At 58.1% G+C, this 12,749-nt stretch overlaps 1 protein-coding gene across 8 annotated transcripts in view; it reads left to right on the plus strand.

Annotated features, from left to right (window-relative positions):
• The first annotated feature begins 825 nt into the window (after positions 1-825).
• The window catches only part of COL16A1 (collagen type XVI alpha 1 chain), a 50,277-nt gene continuing 38,353 nt past the window's right edge, over positions 826-12,749 (plus strand). For 4 of the 8 annotated variants that reach the window (XM_037149586.2, XM_053660607.1, XM_053660608.1 and 1 more), the window contains exons 1-16: positions 826-1,532; positions 3,301-3,419; positions 5,319-5,393; positions 5,501-5,618; positions 6,471-6,594; positions 6,887-7,153; positions 7,737-7,817; positions 7,984-8,109; positions 8,920-8,973; positions 9,268-9,294; positions 9,855-9,890; positions 10,878-10,904; positions 11,947-12,009; positions 12,284-12,325; positions 12,450-12,494; positions 12,597-12,632. In XM_037149586.2, the coding sequence (XP_037005481.2) occupies positions 3,335-3,419; positions 5,319-5,393; positions 5,501-5,618; positions 6,471-6,594; positions 6,887-7,153; positions 7,737-7,817; positions 7,984-8,109; positions 8,920-8,973; positions 9,268-9,294; positions 9,855-9,890; positions 10,878-10,904; positions 11,947-12,009; positions 12,284-12,325; positions 12,450-12,494; positions 12,597-12,632 (1,206 nt within the window). In that variant the 5' untranslated portion in view covers positions 826-1,532; positions 3,301-3,334. Of the gene's footprint in view, positions 1,533-2,066; positions 2,114-3,300; positions 3,420-5,318; positions 5,394-5,500; positions 5,619-6,470; positions 6,595-6,886; positions 7,154-7,736; positions 7,818-7,983; positions 8,110-8,919; positions 8,974-9,267; positions 9,295-9,854; positions 9,891-10,877; positions 10,905-11,946; positions 12,010-12,283; positions 12,326-12,449; positions 12,495-12,596; positions 12,633-12,749 lie in introns of all 8 variants that reach the window. The other 4 variants (XM_053660604.1, XM_053660602.1, XM_053660605.1 and 1 more) reach the window with 4 other exon arrangements.

A 12,749-nucleotide genomic window follows, 5' to 3' on the forward strand; every position in this document is an offset into this window, starting at 1 on the left:
ACCACAATGGAGGCGCCTCCATGGCCGTGGTTGGGTTTCCGCTGACTCAGCACCTCTGGCTCCGGCGGGTTAAATGGGGCCACAGGGCCAGGGCTCCACCATGTCGCTTCTACCGGAAGCCCCTCCAAACCAGAGCACTCCAGTTGCTGTCTCTCAGCCCCACACCCATTCCTCCCACTCGTGGGCCTCCTGAACCTACTTCTTTGTAGCTCCTCAGCCTTGCTGCCCCCAAATTTGCTGCCTCCAGAGTGGGACCCTGGGAAGTGTCACCTTGATGACTCTGCTGCCTCTGGACAGACTGGACGTGTGCCCTGCTCTCTTTTCCTCAGAAGTCCAGCCTCTCATCCAACCTCAATTCCTCTTGCTTTCTTGAATCCTGACTGTAAAGCAGCGCCTCTCCATCGCTGGGAATACACCAAATCCCAGCGTCACCCCTTGCCCCGCCCCCACCTCCAGGTCTGCAATAATAATGACTATGGCAGTGAATGTTGACTGAGGTCCTCTTCTGAGCCAGACCCTGTACTAAGCATTTTTACAGACTCTGGCTCATCTCCTGCTCACAACGACCCTGCACGGTATATAGATCATTACTCTATGTTCCAGATGCAAAAATGAAGTCCAGGTTAAACAGCATGTTTGAAGCCACAGAGCTGAGGACAGGGACTGGAGCCCTTCTAATCTCCTAGAGTAAAAGAGAATAAGGGACAGAGGCCAGAGCAGAAGAGGTTAATTTACACACACACACACACACACACACACACACACACACACGCTTCCCTTATGGGCCGGCACCTTCTCCCCAGTTCAGACAAACCTAGAAACACCAACTGGAAGTTAGGCTGAGAAACAGGAAAAAGCTGACCAAGACGGCTTGGGCCACAGCCACGTCACGGGTGCCACAGAACTGGGGAGGAGGGTCTCCACCCCTTACCCTAGCCATCTGGAGGCCCAGCCTGGGAAGGGGAAGGGGGTGGCAGAGGGGAGGCCCTTCCAGCTCCAGGCCTGGCCCTTAAAGGGCCGGCCTCCCCGCCCACCCGCCTGCCCCCAGAGCCCCCTTGCAGGGCAGCTCTGGGCACGCAGGGTCCCGCCTTGCTGGCTGACTGGCTCACCTGGCGGGAACTGGGAGGGCGGGCCTGGGAGGACAGCCAGGCCAGGAACGGGGCTGCGCGTCTGTCCTCCCGCCTGTGCCGATGCAGGCAGAGCCCCCTCCTGGCCCTCCCGCCCTCCTCCTGCCTGGCGGGCGGGTCCAGCTGTGTTCCATTAGCAGCCCTGGCTAGTCCCCAGCCCCCTGGAACCTCCCCCTTTTCCCCCACCCGGAGTGGAGTGGCCGGTAGTCCCGGCGGCAGGCTTGCGTGCCTCGCCAGGCAGCATTCAGCCCCCAAAGCTTAGGACCTGTGAAGCTGGGGACCTGAGGACAACCAGAAGCGATCGAGGATTTCCTGTGGGCCTGAGGAACCCAGGCCCTGCTTCCCCTGGCTGGCTGCACTGCGTTGCCTGGATTACTAAGTGAGGTGGGGGGATCTCCAGCCACGGTAAGTGGGGGGTGGAGTGGACTGCCTCCAGGCTCTGGGCTGAATGTCCCTTCTGCCCCACTTGCTGTGTGACCTGAGGTAAATGGCTTTCCCTCTCTGGATCTCAATCACCTTCTCTGCAGGGGGATGAGCTCTAAACTCCATCCCAGTTCTGACTGTCCCTGCCCCCAAATCTGTGCTTTTGTAATGGGACAGGATCATCTCCTTGGAGGCTTCTTCCATCCACCCCTGTAGCCCCTCTTTGGCTGGGGCCAGGGGAGTGGAAGCCAGAGATCAGGAGCAGGAAGGGGATACAAGCATATCAGTGTTCACGCCTCCACACGCTTTCACGTGTCTCGAACAGTTGGCAGCCCTTCCGCTGACTGGCAGGAAGGAGAGGCCAGGATGGGGTTTGAGAGATGGGATGTGCTCAATCCTAGTGGGGGGATGATGAGGAAGGTGGGGAAGAGTTTTGCCCCAAGAAGAAGGGGGTTAGGGTCCTATCTCCAAAATATTGAGGTGAGGGATTCCTTTCTGTTCTCATTCTCTATCCAGGGCTGAGGGAGGAGACATAGAATTCCATTACAACTGGAAGGAATGAGGTCAGACTTGCATAAGAACTTCCAACAGGAAGGCCATTCATAGGCTAGTTATGTGCATGTGTGTGTGTGCAAGCTCTTGTGTCTGGGTATATTGGTGAACATGGATCTCTGTGAGAATGCCTGTGTGCAGGTAGGCTTGTATGCATACACTGGCATATATGTGTCTTTGTGTATATGTGCCCGTACATAACTGTCATGCCGACACATACATGACTGTACGTGTGTGCGTGTAAGCTGCCTGTCTCGGGGGAGGCTGGATGATGTATGGCTCTGCTGGCTGCTTGCTGAGTCTGCATTGATTTATCTGGGTCCATCCATTTGGGGTTTAATAAAACTAAAATATGAGCATCCATCAGCACCGGAAGTTGGCAACGAGGTCCTGAGCCCCGGTGACTGGCTGTCCCCCAAACTGTACCAGTGGGGGAAACTTGCTTGGTGTACATACCTCCCTGTGATGCCTGCTGGGAGTCTCAGCCCAGTTGTCAGCCCCTGACCTTGTGGGTGCCTAGCAGGGCCTCCTGCCTGAGCTGGGTGCAGCTAGCCAGGTACCAGGCTAGTATCTATGAATACAGCACACAGGTTGATAAAAAATTGATAAATGGGCCCTGGCTGGCGTAGCTCAGTGGATTGAGCAGGGGCTTTCAAACCAAAGGATTGTGGTTTGATTCCCAGTCAGGGCACATGCCTGGGTTGCAGGCCAGTTCCCAGCAGGGGACGCATGAGAGGCAACCATATATTGATATTTCTGCCTCTCTCCTTCCCTTCCCCTCTAAAGATAAATAAATAAAATCTTTTTTTAAAAAATTGATAAATGGCCTCTGCCTCAAGCCCCCTCACTGTCCCAGTAGATCTGGCCTTCTAGAACCCTCTAGATCGCTCCTCAGCCCAGCAATTCTCCACCGGCACAGCCAGCTGCCACTTGGACTCTTGGTGCTCCAGCCAGCATTCTGCTCTGGCTGGTTGGTGTCCATGCCATGCCGGTGGTTAAATATTTTGAATATCACCCTGGCCAAAATCATAGCGCAAAGCCTGTGGCTGGGCCTCTGAGAGGGACTGGTGCCTGACCAGACCTCTTGCCGCCCCCAGTGCCAGTGCTTGGGCCCCGGGGGCTGGCTGCTGTTTGCCCACCTGTGGGATTGTGCTGTGGGAGCTCAGGAATCTGCCTTCCTGGTTTCTGTGATTTCCAGGTGCTGTGGCTCTGGCTGACTTCTCTGAACCAGGATGTGGGCATCTTGGGCTCCAGGCCTATGGCTGCTTGGTCTCTGGGCCACCTGCGGTCACACGGCGAGTCATACGGCGAGTACAGGTGAGACGAGGCCCGAAGATCAGGGTGCCACAGGCCTGTGACTAGCTCCCTGAGGTGCCAGGCCTAGGAACCTATGTGACCATGTGCCCGGGCCATGTGGCCATTTAGAGGAGAGTCTGGGGCCTGGGCTCAGGGTGGCCTGAGGTGTTTGTCCACGTGAGCCTGTGTGAAGTGAACAAGCGTGTGTGTGTGTGTTTCTGTCTGCATATTTGTGTCTCTCTGGGCCTGTCTCTGCATCTGTACCTCTTCCTGTGTCTGTGTGTGAGACAACCCTGTTCCCTGATATGCAAACCCATCCTGTGCACGGAGTGCTGGCAGGGCCGGTGGGCTAGGGGTGAGCAGGCATCAGCAATCCCTACAAAAGGAGGCTGCATCCCGAAAGAGGCCCAGGCCCCTCCAGTCCTTTTCAAGGTGGATAATCCACCCTCCAGCCAGTGTGTTCTTTTTCTGCCAAGGCTGGCCCTGGATCCAGATAAAGGGCCCGCCTTGAGGCCCAGACACTGGATGAGACAGAGGGTGAAGCTTTCCAAGGCCCAAAGCCAGAGGAAGTTGACCGGGCAACTTGCCCTGCCCTGCTGGGTGCCCTCTGGGCTTGATAGCTTAGTCTCCTAGCCCTCGAGCCTAGGAGACTCCTAGAACCCAAATCCAGTCACAGGAGGCAAAAAAACCAGCGTGCTGATGCAGGAGGGGTAAGCACCTGGGTGCGTGCAACTGCCTGAGTTGTGTGTACATGTGTGTTTCTGCATGTGTACACGTGGGCCTTACTCTCCTTTCCCTTACCGGGTTCTCTGGGGGATGAGGCAGAGAATTTCAACATCTGTAAGGAATCTGGGCCCATTGCCATGGGCTGAGTCACCCACTGCTGTTGCTGCTGCAGTGGTGATCTTTCTGGGCAGACCTGGGAGAGGAGAGGGACTCCAGGGGGGTCACCGTGCCCAGGGATCCAGGATCCTTCTTCCAGCCGGGCAGCCAGGGGGTCCAAAGCCCAGCTTCTAGGAGCTGGATTTGCTGTCTTATCCCGGCTACCACATTTGCATTGGTGGCAAGGCCTTTGTGATTGTAGCCTCTCCCAACACCTCTGCTCAGTCAGACCCATGGTGCCCACCCATCCCTTCAGGGTTTTGGAGACCTGAGTTAAGCTGTCCTCTTCTCCAGGGGTCTTCGCCTCTTTAATTGACCCTGTCTGGAGCCTCAAGGACATGGTGGTTCCCTGAGCTTGTGGTCCACTTAGGCTCTCATTCTCTTTTCGCTGTTTCACAAGGTGGTGGTTCAGGTGAAAAGTCAGTCTGTTCTCTGGCCTGTTCTTCTGCTTTGGATGTAAGAAGTGTACCCCAACCCATTGCTGAGAACACTTGTACCAGCTGCGTATGGTGTCCCTGGTGGCACGAGCATCCACAGCTCACGCATGCTCGGAGGCGCACATGAGCTTGTGTGTAACACCAGTGTGCCTGAACCCCACGTCTCCTTCCCCTGAAGTGCTCCTCCCAGCTGGGGTGCATGTCACGGAGGGAGCACATGCATGGACACGGCTCCCCACGGAGCTCTAGGGCCTCCAGGGTTTCTTTCATTCCCTCCGTTGCTGGTTTGGCCCCTGACGTGGAATCTTGGGGGATTTGGATTCTAGGCATACTCATCCTAGTCTGCTGTGGACTCCCTTCCCAGCCTTGGGCTAGGCCTCAGTCTCTGGGCCTCAGTCTTCCCATCTGTATGCTGGGGGCTCTTCCTGGCTCCCAGGGTGGACAGGGTCAGAAGGCAAGAGGTGACAGCTGGTCCAAGGCACGGCCTGGCTAAAGGTCCAGAGTGGGGACCATAAACTCCTTCCTGGACCCCCAAGAGCCCGGCTGTGCAGCTGCCTCGGCCTGAGCCCGCCAAGTGCCCCACCCCCAATGCTTCTTCCAGGTGAGCAGTGCCCGCCTTCGCAGCAAGAAGGACTCAAGTTGGAGCACAGAAGTGACTTATCGGCCAATGTGACCGGTGAGTGCCCATCTCATCCCGTTGTCCCCTCCCAACTTTTCCCTGGAGTGGCCTGTGCCCCTGCCGATCTGCCCAGCTGAACTCTTCCCCTGGTGTCTCTCCTGAAGGCTTCAACCTCATCCGCCGCCTCAGCCTCATGAAGACTTCTGCCATCAAGAAGATCCGCAACCCCAACGGGCCCCTCATCCTGCGACTGGGGGCTGCCCCGCTCACCCAGCCCACACGGTAAAGGCCCCGAAGTGGCCGCTGGGAGTCAATACTGACCTCAGCCACACTCACCAGCAGCTCTGGATGTGAAGGTGCTGAGCCTGCCAGCACCCATGGGTCATTTTACCCCACCCCGTGGTCTCCACTGCCAGGGCTTGCAAGGTGGGCAAAGAGGAGGTGCCCGGCAGGCCCACACTGTGTCCCTCCTCAGTCTCTGGCTCACAGTGGTTGGGGACAGGCCTGCATCCTGTGGACGTCAGGAGGACCCCAGGACAGGGGGTGGGAACCTGACAAGAGTCTGTGTGTGTGTGCTCACACACGTGCCCTCATGCGTGAAGTCCAAGTTCCCACAAGTCCCCAAGTTCTGGCCCCTGCTTACCTGTCCAGCTTCATCTCCCAAAATGATTCTCTTTCTTTCTTGCTCCTCTAGTCCTACTGACCCCTTGTCATCTTTTTCCAGTGTCTCTTCTCCTACCTAGCCCTGCCTGCACCCAGGTATTCCCCCCAGGACATCCTGAATTCCTGGGAAGCACTCGCCACCTTTGTTATGAGATGGTGGAATATCATTCTGGGGATTCTTTGTTTAGGGTCTGCTCCCCGAGCCCCTCCCTGCCAGACTCGAAGCCTCCATGACAAGCAGGCACCTTCTCTATGTTCCCTCTATTGCCATCCCCAGCAGCCAGACCCCCACCTGGCACATAGTAGGCACTCAGGAAATGTCTGTGGATGGATGGATGTGTACAGCTGTGTGCTGGTTTGGAGGCGTGGGCCTGCACTTCGCCTGTGTAGGTTCCACAGTCCTGAGGGCCAGGGTGGCAGTGAGTGGTCCCTTCCCCAGCCTCAGGCACCTTCCCTGCTCTGTCCTCCCAGGCGAGTGTTCCCTCGGGGTCTCCCTGATGAGTTTGCCCTGGTGCTGACCGTGTTGCTCAAGAAACACACCCGCAGGAACACGTGGTATTTGTTTCAAGTGACCGATGGAGATGGGTACCCACAGGTGAGCCCCACTCCTACCCCCGTTGTTCTTGTGGCCAAGAGCGGTACCAATCCAGCCCAGCTTCTGTGCCAGCTTGGGATTTCTGGGGCCTCTCTACCCCCACCCAGGGCCCGCCCCCCAGCATCTCTCTCATTCTGAAAGGATGTGCTGCTCCGTGACCCCGGGCAGTGTTCTTTCCTCTTGGGGCCTCAGTTTCCCCACCAGGGAAATGAGCTTGAGGTCCCTTAACTTTGCCTCACTCTGGCTGTGGGGCCCTGATTCTCTGTCCTGCATCTTCCCCGATTCCACACAGATTTCTCTGGAAGTCAACAGTCTAGAGCAGAGCTTGGAGCTCCGGGCCCGGAGCCACGACGGCGACTTTGTGTCCTGCATCTTCTCGGTGCCCCAGCTCTTTGACCTGCGTTGGCACAAGCTGCTGCTGAGCGTGGCAGAACGCGTGGCCTCTGTGCACGTGGACTGCACCTCAGCCTCCTCCAAGCCCCTGGGGCCCCGGCGACCCATTAGGCCTGTGGGCCACGTCTTTCTGGGCTTGGACGCTGAGCAGGCCAAGCCTGTCTCGGTGAGTGGCTAGGTGGGGTCTCTGGCCTCTGCCCCCTCTTTCCGGGAGCCTGAGTGAGCTCCCCGAATCTGTTTCTGCCCTGGTCCTCCCCTTGCTCAGAATCCTCTCATGGTTCCCTGCTACCAGAGGCAGCCTAAACATGTGAACCTGGCATTCAAGGCCCATCATGATATGGTCCCTGTAAATGTCTGCAGCATCATCTTCCTGCACCTCCATCCATGCAGCTCTGCTCTGGTCGGTCCCGTTCTAGTTGGCCGCTTCACCTAGTACTTTCCCACTGTGGCCTCCGCCTGGAATACTTTTCCTTGCGTACTGTCTGTTGAGTATCTAGTGGTCCTTCAGGCCCAGGTAGAATGGAGCCTCTTCCTTCCCTGTTTCTCTGGGCCAAGATGAGCATTCCTCCCTCCTTCCCTCTTTCCTGCACGAGCAGTTTGTTTTCCTCTCAGTGACAGCTATATTCCTGATGGCCTCCCTGGCCGGACCAGAAACTCCCAGGGTGGAGCCACCTCTGTGCCTCCCTGGGGGCCAGGACACAGAGCTACTTGCTACAATGAAGTGACAATGACTTGTGTGTCCCCTGCAGTTTGACCTTCAGCAGGCACACATCTACTGTGACCCGGAACTCGTGCTGGAGGAGGGCTGCTGTGAGATTCTGCCAGGAGGGGTGAGTGGCCTGGCCCCAGCACAGCTGGGGGAAGCAGGGATGGGACAGTACCCGGGGATACGGTGGGCTGGAGGTAGGGACCAAGAAGAGGATGCCTAGAGATCTTAAGGGTGGCGGGTGTGGTCTGCCTTCTGAACTGAACCCCGGCCTTCCCCACTCTGGGCAGTGCCCTCCAGAGACCTCCAAGGCCCGTCGAGACACCCAGAGCAACGAGCTCATCGAGATCAATCCACAGACTGAGGGCAAGGTCTACACCCGCTGCTTCTGCCTGGAGGAGCCTCAAACCAGCAAGGTGGGTGGGCAGGGCAGACAGACATGGGCACAGGCAGGCAAGGTGAGGCTACCCCGCACCCGGCCTTGCTGAAGTCTGCCCCCAGGGTCGGTTGTCCCTGGGGTGCAGAGGGCACTGGGAGCCCTGCCTGTCTCTGTACCCATCCTGTAGGGTTTAGGGAGGCAGAGACAGCCCACTGGTTGACCCTGTGCCTGCCTGCTTGCCTGCCTGCCTGTGGCATTAAGAGTCGTGCCCATCTAACTCTGGCACCACCCAGACCCTCACTGATGCAACTCCAGGCCCTTCCAGTGAGGGCAGGATGAGGCTTGTACCCAAAGGCAATTTCTCCAGGATGGGGATACCCGGGGCAGGAGGCCAGGCCACACTGTCTCCCTTGGGGCTTGTTCACTCTCCTGGGCCCAACCCTGGCCAATGCCAGGCTGGTTCTGTGCCCAGCACCATGGCCAGCTGCCCTGCTCATTTTCGGGTTCTTTAGGGGTAGCAGGGAAGCCCAGTTCTTCTCTTAGCCCCACCCCCTGCCTGGGCAACCTCCCTGCCCACTGGGCATCATGCCCAGCCTTTGGCTGCAGGAACACAGGATCTCATTGATTCATGGTCTTGTTTTCTCTGACATCACGTGGGTAGAGGGAAAAGGAGGAGGGGGAGTCCGTGGGATGCAGGGGCCTGAACAGGCTCTTGATGCCGTGGGAGGTGCCAGATGTCCGGCTGAAGGGGTACCTGGGGCCCCTGCCCCTGCCTGAGTGCCCCTTTCTGGCATGGGTCCCAGAACTGCCCCCTCCTCAAAAGTTGCCTCCTACTCTGTCTGCCTAGGTGGATGCCCAGCTGACAGGAAGAATCAGACAGACTGCAGAAAGGGGAACAAAGGTAGAGACAGTGGGTGGGAGGAGCCCACGGTGCCCTCGGTCTGCCCTCCATGCCCTCTGCAAACTCCTTGCATAAGAGACTCTACTCCCACGCTCTTTGCGCCTGCCCCCCCTCCTGGACAGGGCTCAGACACGCAGGCAGCTCCTCTGAGAAGGAAGGGTGAATGGAGCGGGACAGCACAGTACCTGGTGCTGTGGAGGGCACCTCCCCCTGGTGGTTCTTGGTCAGGGGTGTTAGAAGCAGTTTTTCATCCTCTCCATTCCCTGTCCATCCCCATGCCCTCCCTCTTCCCAGGCCCACCAGGAGCTAGCCCCCGATGAGGTAAGCCTCCCATTTAGACGGGCAAAAACAGCTCGTTGGAAGAGGTGCCAGCATGAGCCCTTCGGATAAGGCTTTGGGGCACCAGAGCCCAGGCGTGGGCATGTGGAATGGCTACACAGCTCCCAGCATTCCTTGGGGGCTCAACACTGGGCCTTGTCTGCCTTGAGCCTCTCCTTAAGGGGTTGGGGTTAAGGTTTAGCCCTGGACACTCTGGCTGAGTTGACAGCAAGTGGCCATGGGAATCATGGGTAGAGCCCAGACCTTGGCCATGGGACCCTGGGTTCTGGGCCTCATTTTGCTCTGACTTGCTCTGTGACTCAATGGCCACTGCTCTTCCTTTCTGGGCTTCAGTTTCTTTATCTGAGAGATGGCTTGGCTCTGGGTGGGTAGGAATTAAGGGGTAAGGCTTGTTGGATAGGATTCCTATCTTCATGCTCTCTCAGACTCCACCCAGAACATACGTGACGTTCTGTGTGCTTGGTGTGTGTGGGGAGGAATGGGTGGGGAGGGCTGGTCCTGGGCTCTCTGAATTGACCTTGTGGCCTGTTCTTCCCTTTCAGTGCCCACCCTGTGCCCATGGTGCCCGGGAAAGCAATGTGAGTGAATAGAAGATATGCGGGGCGGGATGGGCACTGGCTGGGGGTGGGCGTTGCTTAGACGTTTGCCTGGCAGCTTCCTGGTTACAGACAAGGGGGTCTTTGTGTACTTTCACACTCCCTTCCTGCCCATCCCCCCAGAGCTGGGCCAGACCCCCACCCCCATCCTCACCAAGCCAGGCTGCATGGAAGGGGCCTCACACCCCGGATCTGGGCAGTGTATTTGGATCCAGGGCGGAGCGGGGGTGGGCTGGTGGCAGGGAGGATCAGGACCCAGCTCTGCACTCCGCAGGGACTCAGGCCTGCTTTGCTCGAGGGCGTCACACATCATCTTTAGAGAGAGGAAGGGCTCAGGGTGACGTAGCCCAGCACGGCCCCCCAAACACATGTTGGCACAAGGCCTCCTCTCCTATCCCTCCCTAGCTGGCCCGGGCCCACCCTCCCTCTGGGGTCCAGAAGGATGAGGGAGAGGGGCTCAGTGCAGGCCCAGCTGGCGCCCAGCTGTGCCTCCTCCATAGGCAGCATGAGTCACCACTTTATCAATGCCCGGCATTCCGAGTTGACAAGTCACCGGCCCACAAAGGCTACAACCCCAGCTCCCCTCGGTTCCGAGACCCTTGGGGGCTACCAGAAGTACTCCCCTCTGCTGACCGCCTCTGTTTGCATTTAGTCCCCCACCAGATCTGATAACTCTGGTGGTCCCCAGATATACCAGGGTTACCACGGCAACCAAACAGCCATGTTATCCTAGCAACTGAGGGGAGGAGCTAGTCAAAGCCAGGCAGGTTTAGGGAAGCTGGGTTGGACCCCTCCGCCAGTTTAACAGCCTTGGGATACAAAGTCAGCCTGCTGGTTGGCCCAGGAGGCGATTCAGCCAGCTGGTCCAGCCACCACGCTGTGTGACCCTGGCTAAACAGATTGTTCTCTCTGGACCTCTGGTTTTCTTTCCCTCCCTGAGGTGTAATGCTGTCTCCTCTGTTCCCTCAGGTCACAACTGGTCCCTCTGGCCTCCAGGTCAGTTCCAGCTGGAGAGCAGGACACTCCTGCCCTCTTCATTGGTCCCAACCCTTCTTACAGCAGGTGACCCCGGGGCTGCGCTCCCCTCAGGGCTACCTGAGCCTGTCTGTGTGTGTGGTGGCTACACATGTGTGTGCTGGAAAGAGTGGGTGTGCGTAAGGACGTTAAAAACTGCCCTTTCCAGAGGCCCCGCTGCACCGGAGGCCCTGGGCCACACATATGCTCATCTATGACCTTCCCGAACCCCCTCAAGCATCCCGTGGGCTGGGCACTGTCATTTCACTTCAGGGGAAACCGAGACCCAGCTGTGCCCGCGTGTGTGACCGGGTGTGTCAGAGTGATTGTGTGTGCACGTGGCTGCACGCATGTCCGACACCTGTTGGCATGTGTGCAGCCTACTCTAGTGGTACTGAGGGCTGAGCCCATGAACTTGACAGGACTGCAGAGCTTGTGGGTGGTGGGATAGACTGTGTGCATGTGGATGTGAGCTTGTGTGTGCACGAGTATGTGATATAATCCTTGAGGCCTCCTTCGGGTGAATATTGGCTGAGAGCCAGGCTCTGTGCTGCGCACACTTCCTGGAGAATCACACTTGAGGTAGGGGCTGACATGAACCCATTTTACTGATGGAGAAACTTCAGCTCAGAGAGGCCACATGACTTGAGTCACATCCTAAAGTGGTGGGGGCAGGATTTGAACTCAGGCAGCCTGACACTCATCATCACAGGTTTCTGCTGCTCCTCGCTTGTGTCCATGCATGTGCCCCTGTGCCCCTGGGTGTGCCGTGTGCAAGCTAGTGTGCTCGAGTAGAGGCGTGGGGAGAGAGACACCCTAGGCGTGAGACCATAGGTTGCCAGAGACAGCCTTTTGGCCCGGCTTGGATGCATATGGAATCCATGTGGTGTGTGCATGGTGGGGGTTGGGGTGGTGCTGTGCTCATTTACACACCCATGTGAGCTGGACGGGTGGAGAAGATCAGACTGAGGAGGCTCCCATGTGCCCCCTCTGGTCCCAGCACCTGTTTTGGTCTCATCCACAGGGAGGGAAAGGTGAGCAGGGCCTGCCTGGCCCATCAGGCCCCAAGGGAGAGAAGGGAGCCCGGGTAAGTGCCCAGCCATGCCTGTTGCAGGACCCTTCCCAGCTGCGCCCCGGGGGTGGGCTGGGATGAGAACCGTCCTCTCTCCATCTCAGCTGGAAACTGGCAGCCCGGCCCAGAGGAGGGATGAGGGCCAGGGTCTTTCTAGGGGTTAGTGTGTGGAAATCTCTATTTTCTAGGGGCACCTAGGACTGTGGAATTCCTTGGCCCATCCTCTTCAAACAGGCTAGGGAGGCTCCGCTAGGAGGCCCCCCCCTGACCCCTTGCTCCCCACCCGCAGGGCAGTGACTGTGTCCGAATCTCTCCGGATGCCCCGCTTCAGGTAAGACCTAGAGGCGAGGCCTGCTCTGGGGCCAGGATGGGGTCAGCCCCGGGGCAGGGACTGTGCCCTTGGTAGCCCACGGGGTGACCCTGGATCCCTCTCAACACCTTATCTCCCTGCTCAGTGTTCAGAAGGTTCGAAGGGAGAGAAGGGGGAGTCAGGAGCCTTGGTGAGTATGGGACCAGGGATAGGGCAGGGGCAGGGGGGGCCCTGGCGCCCAGCCTCCCTCTCTTGTATCACCCCTTCTTTTGTGTCTCCAACTTTATCTCAGGGACCCTCAGGACTCCCAGGCTCCACAGGCCAGAAGGTAATGGGCCTGGATCTGGAGGGTGGGTGCCAGAGAGGCTGTGGGCCCTACAGAGTTGAGGAGGGAGGTGACATTAGGCACAGAGTTGGCAGTACCCTCCAATGCTCCCATCAGACC

The sequence above is a fragment of the Artibeus jamaicensis genome, unplaced genomic scaffold (assembly GCF_021234435.1).
Source record: "Artibeus jamaicensis isolate MK-2021 breed Jamaican fruit bat unplaced genomic scaffold, CSHL_Jam_final scaffold_847, whole genome shotgun sequence".
Lineage (NCBI taxonomy): Eukaryota > Metazoa > Chordata > Mammalia > Chiroptera > Phyllostomidae > Artibeus > Artibeus jamaicensis.